This window comes from Cebus imitator, unplaced genomic scaffold, assembly GCF_001604975.1.
Source record: "Cebus imitator isolate Cc_AM_T3 unplaced genomic scaffold, Cebus_imitator-1.0 Scaffold50, whole genome shotgun sequence".
NCBI classification, from domain to species: Eukaryota; Metazoa; Chordata; class Mammalia; order Primates; family Cebidae; genus Cebus; species Cebus imitator.
In genome coordinates this window covers 4,840,500-4,857,012 of record NW_016107365.1, presented here as the reverse complement: position 1 = coordinate 4,857,012, position 16,513 = coordinate 4,840,500, and the positions used below count along the sequence as shown (strand labels likewise).

The window sequence follows — 16,513 nt, the reverse complement described above, 5'->3', positions numbered from 1 at the left end:
ATTGTATGATTCCTGTTATATGATGTTTCCAGAGTAGTAAATCAATAAAGACAGAAAGCAGAATGGTGGCTGCCATGGTTTGTGGGGAGGGGATTGGGGAGTTAGTGTTTAATGAGTATGGAGTTTCAGTTTGGGAAAATGAAAAAGCTCTGGAGGTGAATGGTGGTCATGGTTGTACAATAGTGTGAATACACTTAATGCCAGAGAACTGTGCACTTACAAATGTACAGATAGTAAATAGATAGTAAATTTTGTGTATTTTACCACAATAAAAAAGAAGCTAAGAAAGAATAACACAAAAATTACTTTAAATGTTAATTTTTTTAGCTTGTTGCATTGGATTAACATTGATCAGTTGGAAAAACATGTTTTTCTTCCTAGCAGTCTCAAGATGAAACAGTACAAAATCAAGCTCTGTTACAGTAAGTATACTAATTTTTGGCTTCATTATATTGTAGGTATTTTTGTCATTTTGTACATCTAAGATGAGTATTCATTTTTAAGGGTTTTATAATTGTATATTTTTAAATAATTGTCCATTTTGTAGCAAAAATATGTTTTTTTACACACATTCTAGATAAGTTTTATTTCATAAGAAGCATTGAATCAGATTAACTTGAATCTCTATTATTTTAAGAATGAACTTAAAGCATAGCTTGAAGGTGCAAATTTATGAAGGGGCTGCCAATAAATAAAAGCATAGCATGAAGGAAGAATTTGTAAAACTTAGTGAAATTAGACTTCATACAATTGTTATACCTTAAGAAACTCAGCTGAGTGTGTTTGCTCATGCCTGTAATCCCAGCACTCTGGGAGGCTGAGGCAGGTGCATCACCTGCCTCAGGTGATGGGGTCGGGAGTTCGAGACCAGCCTGGTCAACATGGTGAAACCCCATCTCTACTAAAAAATACAAAATTAGCTGGGCGTGTTGTTGGGCGCCAGTAATCCCAACTATTTGGGAGGCTGAGGCATGAGAATTGCTTGAGCCTGGAACGCGGAGGTTACAGTGAGCTGAGATTGTGCCACTGCATTCCAGCCTGGGCAACAGAGTGAGACTCTGTCTCAAAAATAATAAAAAATAAAAAGAAAGAAAAAAACTATTCTTTCAGTTCTTTTAAAACAATGGTTCTCAGAGTATGGTCTGTGAACCCTTTGGAGTCCATGAGTTCTTTTAAGTCAAAACTATTTTTCATAATAATACTAACACATTAGTTGTTTATTTCATGGTATTTACATTTGCACGATAGTGCTAAAGTAATGGTGAGTAAAATGCTGGAGTCTTACTAGGAATCAAGGCAGTGGCACCAAACAATGTAGTAGTCATTGTGTTTTTTCACGGATGTGTACTCTCAGTTACAAAAATAAAAATAAGCCAGTTTCACTTAACCCAATTGGTGTTTCAGGAGGCAGGAAGGTTATTAGTTTTAGTAAGTCTCTACCACTGAGTATATATTCTTTTAATATTCTAAGTGATGAAATGGAAAGTATGCTTAAAGCATTTCTGTGCATACTGATATGTGATATTTATCTTTTTTTTTTTGAACCAGAGTGTCACTCTGTCACCCATGCTGGAGTGCAATGGTGCGATCTCAGGTCGCTGCAACCTCCATCTCCCAGGTTCAAGTGATTCTTGTGCCTCAGCCTCCCGAGTAGCTGGGACTTCAGGTGTGTGCCACATTGTCTGGCTAATTTTTGCATTTTTAGTAGAGACAGGGTTTTGCCATGTTGGCCATCCTGGTCTTGACCTCCTGGCCTCAAGTGATCTAACCGCCTCAGTCTCCCAAAGTGCTAGGATTACAAGTGTGAGCCACTATGTGCAGCTGTGATATTTATCTTGAGTAAAGCACTTGTGCACTTGTTTGAATTGTAAGCATTGGAAGAAAACTGGCCTCATCTTTTTTTTTTTTTTTTAACTTGAGAGGTGATTTTTTGATATTTTATAATGAAATGTGTCAGCATTAAGAAAATGTGCATAACTCAGTGGATAAGTATTTTCTAAAAGATCAATGCATGATGTTACAAAATCATGTATAGGTGAAAGACCTGTTCAAAGTGCAAGACAGACCATGGGTTTTAATGTAACAGAATACAAAAAGTTCATTAATTTTGTTTCAGTTTCTACATTTTAAGTAAGCAACTTTTAGGAAAGTACTTTTAAGAAACTTGTTGATTATATAATTTTGGTGTAATATTGAAAAAGAATATTTTAGGGGTAGAAGGGGGAAAGCATCTTCTCCACCCACTAAAGGTTTGCTGAAAATAAAGACAGATTTATAGAATAAAAAGATATATAAAGTTTACTTAATGTACATGGGGCAAAATCGTAGGAGTGTGATTACCCAAAAACCCAGTGAGGTCCAGATGTTTATATACCATTCTTGATAGGGGAAGAGGAGATGGAGGGTATAGCAGCAAATGATTTTCGGGGGAAATGAATATGCCCAAAAAACAATGGCCTGGGACAAGTCCCTCTAAGTTTTGGGAGAATTGATGGGAAGATGAGAGACAGAACTTCACTCTGAATAAAAGTTGTCTTATGCAGATAAAGTCTTGGGTAATCTTTTGGAGCTGCTGTCAGAAGAATAGATAGAATTTGTCTGGATATGGTGTCCTGTCCTGGCCTTAGAGACTTTTAGTCTTTTCTCTGATGGTTAATCTTTCCTGGTTATTTAATGAGGTTCCTAGGGAGAGGATTTTAAGACTATTTTATTTTATGTTTTTGAAGAAGTTTTCTCAGTCAGATAAGGAAATTCTGGAGAGAGTCCCTTCAGGCGCTTCAAGAAAGAAAATATCAGATAAATGGGGTAAGGGGTGAGAGGGAAGGTCATATGGAAATCTTGGTTCTGAAGCTTATTTCTCAGGCCTTTTAGTTTTCTTAAATTCAGAGTACTCAGCATGCCATAGTGCCATATTTTGTGGTATTTTCTGTACCCAATCAATGTTCATAATTATCTAAAAAGGCTACTAAAATACTCCTCCCTTTTCCAACTCCATATCTATGTGAGGTCAGATTTTTGATATATATTTCAAATAACATTATATATGACAACAGATTGAATGCAGTAGCAGATATAGGATGATAGTCATCTTTTATTAAGCCACACGTTGAAGAGATTTTCTAAAAAGTGAAACATTGCAACTTTTCTCACTAATTTTTTTCATTTTGGAAAAGATAATACTTTTTCATAAAAATATATTAATATGTTCCTGGATTATTCCTGTCATTTAAAAATTAATAAATATTTAATTTTGTTCTTCATTTTTGTTTCTAACATGTAAATATAAATAAGTATAAGCCACCAATAATTTTTGAGAGTATAAAGGAATCTGAAAATAAAAAAATTTGGGCCAGGCGCGGTGGCTCACGCCTGTAATCCCAGCACTTTGGGAGGCCGAGGCGGGTCGATCACGAGGTCAAGAGATCGAGACCATCCTGGTCAACATGGTGAAACCCCGTCTCTACTAAAAATACAAAAAATTAGCTGGGCATGGTGGCGCGTGCCTGTAGTCCCAGCTACTCTGGAGGCTGAGGCAGGAGAATTGCCTGAACCCAGGAGGCAGAGGTTGCGGTGAGCCGATATCGCGCCATTGCACTCCAGCCTGGGTAACAAGAGCGAAACTCCGTCTAAAAAAAAAAAAAAAAATCGAAAACTGCTGTTGTTGTAAAATAACCCTTTGCCCTAACTACCAACATTATAAGTTCATTTAGAGAAATGGAAAAAAGACTAAGGAAGACTAATATTGATTGCATCCATATTCTCACTGCCAGAGAACCATTGTTAACATTTTGGTACATTTTGCTTTAGGCTTTATTTATATTTTTGTTTTTGTTCCATTGGGATCATCCTGCAGATAGTTTTGTATCCTGTTTTTAAATTTTAAGTAATAGTTTATCAAAGTTATTTTCTCATGTCATTAATTTAAAAATGTGAATTTTAATGACCTTATAATACTTTATTGTATTACTGACTTTACTGTAATTCATTTAATTATTCCTCTACTACTGGACATTTAGGTTGTTTGTAGTCTTACCTAACATAAATAACTATTTGTAATAATTTAGATGAAGCTTTCCCTATTTTCAGACTTACATCTTAAATACGCTTTTGCAATTAAGGGAAAAATTCTGTGGTTAACTCAAACTGTGGTTTTATTTTGTTTTCAATCAGCTTGTTTTTAAAGAATCACACTTTAGGGAAAAAACATCAGCATTCTTTTCTATTTGTTTCAGAAATTATTCTACAGAAATAGTTTTATTTTTATTTTGAAGACAGCTTATATTGATCACTTCTGTTTTTGTACAGGAGAGAATGCTTAATTTATTACTCTTCCGTAGGACTCGAGTAGCTGTACCTGCTGCATTAAAAACTGCTCTTAAAACAGCTGAAACAAGGCTTTTTTTTTTTTTTTTTAAAGGAAGGTATCTTGATTACATTGATGCAGTAAATTAGGTTAAGAAAAAATATAGTTAGCTGATTGCCTTTCTTTAATCAACTTTTAATTATCACAGGGCAGATGATCAAAATTGCAGATTAGGCATGACCCTTACTTTGCTTTTAACATCTTCGCTTCTGTATTCCCTACTTTTTTTTTTTTTGCTTGCTGTAAAATACAAGAATGATAAATAATGCCTGGAGAAATTTATCATTAATGATTGTAGCTTACATTTAAAACTGTAATGACAAACTGTCAGTGTATTTGATGATGTAGATATACAAACTACATGTTTCAGGACCATTTTCTCCCTGACATTCCTAATCCTATTTGGCAGAGAGTCACCTCCAAAGTCACTTTTAGACCTAAATGTAGTTTAGCTTGTATACACTCCTAGGTTCATCCATTGTTTTCTCAGCTCTCTCCTTCATTTTTCCAGTTACTTGAAATGTCAATGTTAACAAATTGATAATGATTGTAAAAATAATTAGAATGATGTAGCAAAAAAATTATTCTATCTGGAAAGCCCTTTAAGTGAAAAAGAAAAATGAAATTGTATTTGAATGGGACACACTGTTTTTTCTTTCGTTTTAAAATTAATTTTTATTAATTAATTGATTTTTTTAGGACTAGAAAAAATTGTTCAATGTTCATTGGGTCATTTCCCCAGTCTGGACTTTCATCGAACCACCAAAATATTGAAGGTATGTTTTCATGGGTAGAGTCATATGAAGGAAATTAGTCTTTGCCTAAAACTATAAGGCTTAGTTAGATATAAATTTATTTACAACTAGACTGGTCAACCACATATATATATATATCTCTATATATATTTTTTTGGTAGAGATGGGTCTTGCTATGTAACTTTGGCCTCCTGGGCTCAGGCAAATTATCCTGCCTTAGCTTCCCGAGTAGTTGGGACTACAGGCATGCTCTACTGAGCCTGGCTTACTATACATTCATAAATATGAAATCAGTGTTGCTATTGACTTGGATCATGCTTCATAGAGTTACCTATGGGAGTAGCAGCTCAGGTGCAGTTAGTACCTGCTACTCCAAATGTGATTAGGGACTGAAATTTGAAAACAAAGTTTGTTTGCTATGTTCATAACATTTTAAATAAGAATTTCATGTCTTTCCTGACTGGTAGTCACACAGGCCAGTTTTGCCTTGGTTTGAGCTGTATTAGAGGATAGCTCTCTATTTCTCTGAGGTGTCTGTCAACAATTCCTCCAGAGTGAATGTCAGGTATTTTGTGTCACAGTGTAGCAAATATTTATAGTGTCCAATGAAACCTTATAAGAAAAGGACATAAGGACATAATAACATTTTGGAAAGATAAATTTAAAAAGCCCTGTCTTCCCTTGCTCTGTTGCTACAGCAGCAAAGCAGTACCACTTTTGCTCACTACCAGCTCTTACATGTACTTTTAGTGTCTAGAGTTTGGTCTTTAATGTTGTTTATTCTTTAACAAATACGTATTAAGACTGCTATATACCAGGTATATGAGTGCTAAGGGTGGGAGTGCCAAAGAAACCAGGAATTCTTAAAGAGTAGCTGATCCATTTTGGAGCATGACAATATCAAGATGAGTCTGAACATACAATTATTGCTGAAAAGCAAGGATGCCTTCAAGGATGTCTGGGGCCGGTGCTGGAAGAATAAATGGTTAGCTCAATGATGCTGTGGCCAAACTGTGATAAACGGGCCAAACTGATAAATTAAGTAGGGATAAAAACCCAGTAATTTAGAGTTCATGGAAATAAGTTTGTGAAAAGACTATGAGTTTATAATGATACTCAAAAAATGTTAAGCGTGTACAAAAGATTGTCTCAATACAAAAAGAAAAGCAACTATAACAGGATGTTTAAGAGTTTTAATGGGCTGAGTGTGTTGGCTCACACCTGTAATCCCAGCACTTTGGGAAGCTCAGCCAGGATGATTGCTTGAGCCTAAGAGTTCGAGACCAGCCTGGGAAACACAGGAAGTTCCCCATAACCACACAAAAAATAAAATCCGGGTATGGTAGCGCATGCATATAGTCTCACCTACTTAGCAGGCTGAGGCAGCAGGATAGCTTGAGCCCAGGAGCCGAGGAGACTGAGGCTGTAGTGAGCCATGTTTCCAGCCCAGGCAATAGAGGGAGACCCTATCTCAGAAAAGAAAGATACTAAATGGCAAGTATAAGTTTTTAATAACACTGCATAATAGATCAGTACATAATAAATGACAAGACAAAAGCTTTTGTAACACTGACCAAGTAAAACTTAAAGCATTCTGGGCCAAACCATTATATTACAAAAAATAAAATTTATGAAGTTTAAGGCATTTATTTATAAGTAAAGCCAGATAATTGGTTACTCAGATTGAAATCATCTTGAGAGAAATAGTCTCATACCCCAACAAAAAATCAGGTAGTCTGTAACTCGGGGAAGATATCAGAGTAAGTAATACTTTAATCTTAAGAGGGTATAATAAAAAATATAGAAATACAGAAATAAAGAAGAATGAATTACACCAGTGATCCTGTTATTTTAGAATTAGTTTAAGAGCAGTAGTCTTTTGTATATTTGAAGTGGTAAAAAGTTATGTCAAATGTGTAGATTAAATTGTTTAAGGAAATTTAAGTTTGTTAGCAGTGTTTAAATGTTAAATAGTAATTTCAAGTTTTCATGACTTAGATACAGAAGTTTAATAAATTGACCATTAAACTAATGTAAGTACAAGTGGTAATTAATGTTCCTCTTTAAATATAAAAGACTTTGTGATTTTTAAAAGTTTAATAAATATCAAATGGCCTAATATAATTCAGACTATACCAAAAATACCCTCCAAATTTAGTAAAAACATATTTAGCACTTTTTACAAGATGTAGTTGGGAAGCTCTTTTGGGCCCAGGAATTTGAGGTGGCAGTGAGCTATGATTGTGGTGCCTTATTATAGCCTGGGCGACAAAACAAGATCCCCATCTCTAAAAAATGAAAAAATAGTGCCACATGTACCAGAGTTATTGCTTTGTATGTTTCTTGCTGCCCTAAAGCTGCTGTGACTAGAGAGCCATAGAACTGGTAGTTCTCTTCCATTCTGGCACTTCATTGCAGCTCCCTCTTGCCTTTACTTCTTTCAGAGTATTCAGAACAAGAAGCTCATTTCATTATAATTCCAGACTATAAGTTAAATCACATAAAGTAAATTATTAAATTGTTAGCTTTTATAGCTGACTGTGTTCTAATACAGACCTCTGTCCCAATTCAAAGGGTAAAGTCTAACCAAATTGTACAAAGATAAAGATAAGCCAACTATCTTAAGCAAATATAATAGCTTTGGCCTTAAAATGTCAGTGTATAAGTTAAATTTTGTGTATAAGTTCAACCAGGCCTCTATGGCCATTTTCTTTGAATTTAACACTTTAGAATTATTTCTCATGTATACCATTACATTTTGCCTCTCTAAAGTGACAAGTAGAAAATTTGAAAATTTATTATTCAATGATTTGTTAAATGATTTATTAAAGGATAGACAGGAATTCAAGAATTCTTTATGTATTTGTAAAAACTTTTAAGTAAAATTTGTGGTTAGAAAAGGTAATTCCCTAAATGTGTTTATTTTTAATACAGTAATTAGATTACTATAAAATATTTTATTCATTAAGCTTTTAAAGTAGCAACTATTGGCATGAAAGAATGATCATTTTGTCAATGATAAGAGTCAAACTCTGTAAAATATTTGAAGAATTTTATTATGACCCAAATATGAGTGACCATGGCCTGTGACACAACCTTCAGGAGACTCTGAGAACATGTGCCCTAGATGGTCAGGGCACAGCTAGTTTTATACATTTTAGGGAGACATGAGACATCAATCAATTTGTGTAGGACGAAGATGTACATTGGTTCTGTCTGGAAAGGTGGGACAACCAGAAGCAAGGTGGGGAGGGGGACTTTCAGTTTATAGGTAAATTCAAAGATTTTGTGGTTGGCAGTTGATTGAAAGAGTTATTATCTAAAGACCTGGAATCAATAGAAAGGAATCTCTGGGTTGTGATGATAAAGGGTTGTGGAGACTAAAGTTTTATCACGCAGATGAAGCTTCCAGGTGGCAGGGTTCAGACGGAATAGACTGTAAATGTTTCTTAACAGACTTAAGGTCTGTGTTGATGTTAATGCTGGTTGGCTTCTCCTGAATTCCAAAACGGAGGAGGGTATAAGGAGGCATGTCTGACCCTTTCTTCCCTTCCAGGCCTAAACCAACTTTGGAATGCCCTTGGCCAGAGAGGTCCCATTCACATGGTTGGGGACCTTAGAATTATATTTTATTTTTTGTTTTACAGTTTTGAAGATGAAGTTGTTAAAGACAACATGGGAGAAAATGTCTGTGGGAGTTGTTTCTTTACAATTCAGAAAAGGAGGAAGAGTGAAATCTGTTTTTCTGTTTTTGAATTCTAATCCCCCAAGGATATGAAATTTTATTTAAAAAACCCCTCCTTGCAAAGATAGTTGAAGATACAGCTATTGTTTTAAAATGTTTCTTTCATTAATATTAACATTTTAAACAACTAGAGATGCAAGATGTTAAGTAAGATACACATAATGAAATATGTCATCACTTGTTGTCATGAAGAATTCTAAACCAAGGATAGGAAATTATTCTTATGACTTTTTGCTTCTCATCCTGTGAACAAGTAATATGCCATGATTTTAGTCCTCCTAGCTGATCATCAAATTGCGAAGGTGAAGTGAGGGGAAAACACAGGTTTATTATTATTATTATGTAGACTGTGCAGCTCTGCAAGGATTTTTAGTCATCACGCCCAGCTAATTTTTGTATTTTTAGTAGAGACAGGGTTTCACCATGTTAGCCAGGCTGATCTTGAACTCCTGACCTCAAGTAATCTGCCAGCCTCAGCCTCCCAAATGCTGGGATTACAGGCATGAGCCACTGCGTCTGGCCAGAATACTTGCGGCTTGATGATGAAAGTAGAATGGGCCGGGAATAACTATTTGGAATTATCTTTTGGATCCATATAAAATACTTTTTAAGAAATGGAAAAATTCTGTAACTTCATTTCCAAAATAATATTTTATATCAATAAATTTATGTAATATTAGTATTAATGAAATATTTGATGTGTCAGTTGACTGAGGGAGTTTAAGTTATATGATTATGAAATGCCAACTGAGAAGGTATGTTTTTAGTGCTTTCATAAACCTGGATTTAAAGGTATTGTTCTTTTCTAGGGCCTGAACCTGAAAGTCCTGAAGTTTTGCCACACATGGAAAAGGTTGGTCTGTATAACAGAAATTAACTATGTAGATTGTGGATTTAAATTTTTAAAAGAATAATGTGGATTAAGGTATCAAGCTCATTTAGACCCTCCCTTAGGCAGGAATATGACTAAACTGTTTCAGTAGATAGAAATCTTTTCTTGTCTAATCACCTGTTCCATATTTATTTTTCCTTATTGCTAAAAAAAAAGCATTTTCTTGACCTGCATTTCTTATCTAGTACTGTAAGTCTCTTATTCTTTATCTAGAGTAGAAATATATAACTTGTTATCAAGCTAGTTCCTGAGATACTGTAGCAAAGTTCCTTCTGTTGGTTTGTCTGTTACCCTAGTTCCTTTAATATTTTGTGCTAAATTCTGTTTTCTCATCCTCCAGTTGCTAATAAGTATCAAGTGCCTGCTTTGGATTTGCTTCCTACTTGGAGCTATGGAGAATCAGAGGACCATAAGACTGGTTCTGCTCACAATGAACTCACGGTTTCCTTAGGGTTACTGGGCAATCAAGGACCTCCCTAGGCCAGCCCAGGATACCCATACCTTATATTTGTTTTGTTTGCTTGTTTAGAGATAAAGTCTCACTTTGTTGCCCAGGCTGGAGTGCAGTTGTGCGATCATAGTTCACTGCCATCTTGAACTCCTGGGCTCAAGAGATCCTCTCACCTCAGATTCCCAAGTAGCTAGCTGGGACTACAGGCCTATACTGCCATGCCCAGCTAATTTTTTTCTTTTAATTTTTTTGTAATACTGGGTCTCAGCATCTTGCCCAGAGTTGTCTCTGTACCTTACCTTATCTTAGCTGGACCTTACACATTCCTGCCTTCATGCTTTTGCTCAAATCAGGAGGCAGAAGATGAAAAATAACATAAAATTGGGAAACCAGAAAGGTCTAGGTTCCAAGGATAACTGTTTATATCTGCAAGATAGGGACAGCAATAGCTGTTTTATAGGTATTGTAAGGACCGAGCAATGATGGTTCATGGTGTCTGGCACCTAGTTGGTGCTCAGTAAATGTGTATTCCTTCATTCTTTGACTCCTTCACAAATCTGTAATTTCTGGCCCAACTACCTTTTTTTCTGTGGATCTATTTCAGATAACTCTGGTGATCTTGACCAAAGTAATTGCTCCCTCTCTAGTATTCATTATTTACTGACTATATCATTATTTCCAAATCACTTATACTCTATGATATTAATAGACCTTCTGAGGAAAAGGATGTTTTTAGACAAAAATGTTTGGAGAACACTGTGTCCTAAAGTTCCCCAATGCACATGGTTTGGAAAGTCCTGTTGTAAAGTAACTTGTTTAACTTTGCTTAACCAAGTATTTTTCACACAATCACGAAAGCCCTCCGCTGTCTCCATTTTTTCTTCCCCAGAAATCTCATTTCTGCAAGACACTAGCCTTTGTATTTATCAAGCAAATGGGTCAGCTGCCTGATGTGCATAAAAGCCAATGCTATGGCACTGACTTTTGAGGGGGGGAAAAAAAAGGCTTTATTGTGAGACAGGCCAGCAAGGAGACAGGAGAGGCAGCTCAAATTTGTCTCCTCTATTTTGGGTCTGGAACAAGTTTTAAGGGGTCAGAAGGCAAGGGAAAGGATTTAGGAATGTTGGCTTGCAGAGTATGATTAGAAGGCTTCAAATTTGACCATTTATGGTAAGGTATATTTAGGCAGATTTTAGCTCCAAATCTTCCCAGTGAGCAAACTTCTTGCTTCAGAAAGACTTCCAGTGGTCAGGTTCCAGTTATTTCTCAGTCTTTTTGGTTTAGGGGGATAGGGAGTCATTTCTCAGTCTTCTTGGTTCAAGGTTCTGACTGTGCTACATGACTTACAGTTTTGGCTCTGTTATACCTGCAAGATGACTTGACATTCTGTTACCAACAAAGTAGGGCCAGTTTGGACAATTCTGAGGTTATAAATGGAACTGTTTGATATACACTAGTTTATGCCATTCATTTGATTTAGTAAGTGTTCTATGACATTATTTGTCTTCTATTTAATATCTTAGGTATTTATGTCTTGAATCTTAAGTTAGAAATAAATTCTTTTAAGACAGATCCCAACGTATATACTTTATTTCACCTGGTGCTTTGAATTTAGTAGTCATACGGACTTTGAATAGGTGTGAGGCCTTGAACTGAGACTTAAAGAGTAAGTAGGATCTGGTTCTTGAATTTATTCCAGATTCCTTTGATCTTTCTGAGAAAATTATAGTTAGCATTCTTAAGTGCTGTATGGTATTAATATATGCAGAGTAGATAAAGGTGGCAGGTAGAAAAGGACAGGAGGAAGAATAAAGTGGTTTTGCTTATCTCACTCATATTAGATCAGAATATTAGAAGGCTTACAAATTACAGCACATCCTGTCAAAGGTATGGTGGATTTGATTGTTTGGAAAAAGCTAGTCATTGAAACCCATTCTGTTATTTAAGGCCAATAAAAAGTATTTAGTGTTTAAAAAATTTTCAGCGCCTTTAAAGCACATTATTTTCTTGAATGGCTAATAAACTCATTCTGAAAGCAATTTCAAAAGAGGTATTCTAACAATATTTTGAATGTTAGAAATATTGTGAGAACAGGTATAACCTATTAAGGTGATGTCTTGGAGAAATAATAGTCATTTAGAAATGTTTTGTGTTTTTTGTTTGTTTACCATAACCACAACTCACAGCCATTAATTTATAGCTAGGGCTTATAATATTTATATAGAACTGTACCCTCATTTTTCTACCTTTTCCCTCTGACCTCTTGTCCTTTGGCCTGTTTACTCCACATTTAGTTATTCATACAAAGGTAGGGGAATAAAAAGAAGATAAAATTTTATTTTTAGTTAATAATTTTTATAAACCAAATAGGAAATTTTTGCAAGAAAGAATTTTATAACCATTAATTGCTATGAAGCTTTGAGATCGGTTAATTTAACTATCAATGCCATCTCTGCTTCTTCTGTTAGCACAGATAATTTAAACTTAGATGAATAATTTGCCATTATAGTTATAGTCCAGCCAATTTTACTATTGGTCCATTATTAAATGTTTAACCATGTATTCAGTAATTAGTGATTTGGTATAGGAAAGCAATAAAATTCTCTTTATTTATGGAAGGGAAGGAAAGTTGGTAATAAATTTTGAGGGTAACTTAACAAACAAGATAAACTATAAAGTTTTTATTTTAAATACTTTATTGTATGTGCTGTAATGATGTAATTTCTATTTGTAATACACAGGAACTAAGTGAAGGCAGATATTCTCCTGAAGTTAGCCTTCTCTCAGGCACTGCTATTACAGTATCTGATACGGTTGCTATAAAGGAGACATCATTAATAGAGCCAGAGAAGATCTTAGCAGAACCAAATACACTTTTTGAGCCTAGAAAGGAAGTCACATTGACCGTGACTGCTGAAGAAACTAAGGATGAAGAAAGCTCACTTGAAACCTTTGTGTCTGCCTTAGAAAGGTTACTTACATCACCAGAAAGCGCCCAGGAAGAAAGACTGTTTGAATTAGTAAGTGATTTTGATCCTAAAGAATTGATGAACCCATTGAGTGACTCTCTGAGTTCCATATCAATACATTTGAATGCATGGACGTCATGTCACAGAGATTTACAAGAAAATGTGAAGGATGATGTATTGCCAGCTGAATTATTAGAAGCCCTGAACACATTGTCAGAAGCCAAGGTGGAAACCATCTGTCATAGAAAAGAGGGAGGCAGCAGTCTCAGTGCTAGAAATGAATGTTTAGAAGTGGAGTTCAATATGTCTCAGACCAATGAAGATTGTACACAAATAGCAGAGGTGAATTTTGAATTTCTTTGTTCTACTCCACCATTTGAACATGGTTCCAAGTTAGCTGAGCTGTAGGATAAGCATCTTTCAGTGGAGCAAGTAGCTGAAAATATGATTCTATGATTTTGCCTTTTATAGTAAACTTCAAGAGGTTTTCATTGTGTTAAAATCAAATCTACACAAATATCAACACCCAGAGGATACTTTGTGACTTGGAAATAGAGTGATCTTTTTAGAAGTTCCTGGGGTAGAGTTTCTGAGGAGTTAGGAAGTTAAAGTAGACAGAATTTTTCCCAAGAGGCCTGAGAAGATGTATCATTAGATTGCTTATATGTAGGAAGGAAAGAATTATTTACTAAAATTTTCTTTGTTAGCTCAGAAAAATCACTATGTCTACTTGGGTGCAGAGTAGTGATGGGATACCCCACATTAATTTACATTTTGACATAGAATATATGCAGTTGGGATGCTAGGGGAGGGAAAAAAATATGCCTAGCATAAGCAGAATTTTGCCTTCTATGTCTGCGAATACTGTCAGGTGGCATAGCTCTTGGAGTTTATAATTCTTGTGGTATTATGCCTGGAGCCCTGAAGTGGCCTATCACTGACAAAGTCCCTTTGTCATATTGACAGTTTCTTTTTTTTTCTTTTTTTTAATTTGAGACAGAGTCTTGCTCTGTTGCCAGGCGCCAAGCTAGAGTGCAGTGGCACGATCTCAGCTCACTGCAACCTCCGCCTCCCAGGTTCAAGCAATTCTCCTGCCTCAGCCTCCCAAGTAGCTGGGACTACAGGTGTGCACCACCACGCCCAGCTAATTTTTTGTAATTTTTAGTAGAGACAGGGTTTCAACATGTTAGCCAGATGGTCTCAATCTCCTGACCTCGTGATCCGCCCACCTCAGCCTCCCAAAGTGCTGGGATTACAGGCTTGAGCCACCGCGCCCGGCCAACAGTTTCTTTGTTTTTAAACATAATCTTTATTTTTTCTTCCTGATTATAATAATAATGCACCCTCATTATAAAACAAATTTTAAACCTTACAGAATGACATAATAATACGGTAACAAAAATCCTCCACAGTTTCACTCATTAGAGATAATTACTGTTAACAGTTTGGTGTATCTGTCTCCAATTATTTCTATCATATTCTGTATTAATTCATTTTATACTAATGAGATTATATTATATGTAATGCCTTCCAACTTATTTTTTAAATTTAATAATGTATCTTGTTTATCTTTCAATGTCAGCAAACATAGCACTACTTAAATCTTTTAACTTGCTGAATAGTATTCCACTGTGTGAATATATTGTAATTTATTTAACTAATTCACTAATGATGGTCATTTTGATTGTTTTCTTTCTTTTCTTTTTGTCTTCTGATTATGTTTCTGTGAATATCCTTGTGAAGATTTATATGACAAAATGCTGAGCTTGTGTTGCAGCACACGTACCTGGAATAATACTGCATGAAGTTTGGTTAACAAATCTCAAAGCTGACATAGGATATTTTAAAATCCAGAAAAAGAGAAACTAATTATGGAGATAGGGCATGAAGATTATACATTCCAGTGTTCTAATACAAAAAGAGGGAATATGAGTAAAGTGTAGGAAATTATGATTGGTACTAATAAAGTGAATATGAATTTAGCAAGTCTTCATAGGAAAGAAAAAAGAAACCCTCGTAAGTAGAAAGGAGACTTACTTAGACCAGATCAAATGAAATACTCAGCTATAATAAAAATGTGCAACTTGTTACCTTGAGAAGCTTTGCAAGATGGATATGTAAGTAAACTAAAGAAAGGTTTAGATGATATGTATAAAGAATACATATGCTTATGGAAGTGAAATCTATAACGAATTATTAAGGGAAAGTTAGAACAATCCCTAATATACTGTTAACCTTTTAAAATCAGTGTAATGGTGGTAATGTACTATCTTGTTCCACAAAATATCACTTACTGCTGCTATCAGATAACAAAACCCTAGGCTGAATGGACCACTGATCTAGCCTAGTGTGACATTTGTAATGCTTTTGTGGATCTCTCATCAATCTATATTCCCGATTTCTTGCAAAATTAAAGCTCCCAGAGTGACCATAGCTTTGCCCTTGAATTTTCAAGATAAATATTGATCAAATCATTTTTAATTATACTCTTAAGCTTTTAAATCTGCATTGTCCTTTATTACATTAATTATTATAAAATCTTTCATTATGTTTACGTCTATGAATTCTTGTACTCGCATACTGTAAGAGGCATTTTGATTTAATCAAAGGTCAAGACAAAATTTAACTTCTTATAGTTTTAATTTTTTTGCAGTATTGTAATTGTTTGTGGGTGTATTTACATATTTACAGACTCTGCAAGACCCAAATCCATCTGGATTGCAAACTTTGGCTCATCAAAATATCACTTCTTGTGAACCACTAAGTAATAATAGAAATTCAAATTCAGTGACAAATAGCTCTGACCAGGAAACTGCATGTGTGTTAAGGAGATCATCCAGACTAGAAAAACTGAAAATAAACAAAGATGCAAAGTACTCAGATCGTATATATAAGATGCCAGAAAAAATTTTACCAAAAATCCTTGGCTGTGAGGACCTAACAGATAATAAGTCTTCAACTCAGAATTTCAGGTATGCTATGAAATTATGTCTATCTCCAGGTATGCTATAGACATTGTAGATAATCATATGCTTGGGGGCATTAGGGTCAGTATACAGTTAACACAGGGTAAAGAGCTTTATTTTTTATGTTCTTGCTTTTTTTATTTTGCAGTTTTTGATCAGTGCCACACAGCAAGCAAGGCAAAGAGCCTGCGTGTTTTTCTTTAAAGGGTGAATAGAGTGGATAGTGTCATGCCAACTTGGGGAGCGAAGAGCAGGAGATTCAGAATATTTACACCTGTAGATGACTAATCCTAAAGAAGAAAAAACCCATAGATAGTGCAAAGAGAGGGCTAGAAGCCATGATGACTGGCATGCCTGCTGCAGAATTACCTG

The 16,513-nt window shown here is 35.2% G+C and overlaps 1 protein-coding gene across 1 annotated transcript in view; it reads left to right on the top strand.

The window, feature by feature from the left end:
* ANKRD31 (ankyrin repeat domain 31) overlaps positions 1-16,513 on the top strand; it is a 165,933-nt gene that overhangs the window by 34,315 nt on the left and 115,105 nt on the right. Inside the window, exons 4-8 of the mRNA XM_017527656.2 lie at positions 385-422; positions 5,063-5,139; positions 9,673-9,716; positions 12,948-13,517; positions 15,867-16,147. Of these exons, the coding sequence (XP_017383145.1) occupies positions 385-422; positions 5,063-5,139; positions 9,673-9,716; positions 12,948-13,517; positions 15,867-16,147 (1,010 nt within the window). The remainder of the gene's footprint in view (positions 1-384; positions 423-5,062; positions 5,140-9,672; positions 9,717-12,947; positions 13,518-15,866; positions 16,148-16,513) is intronic.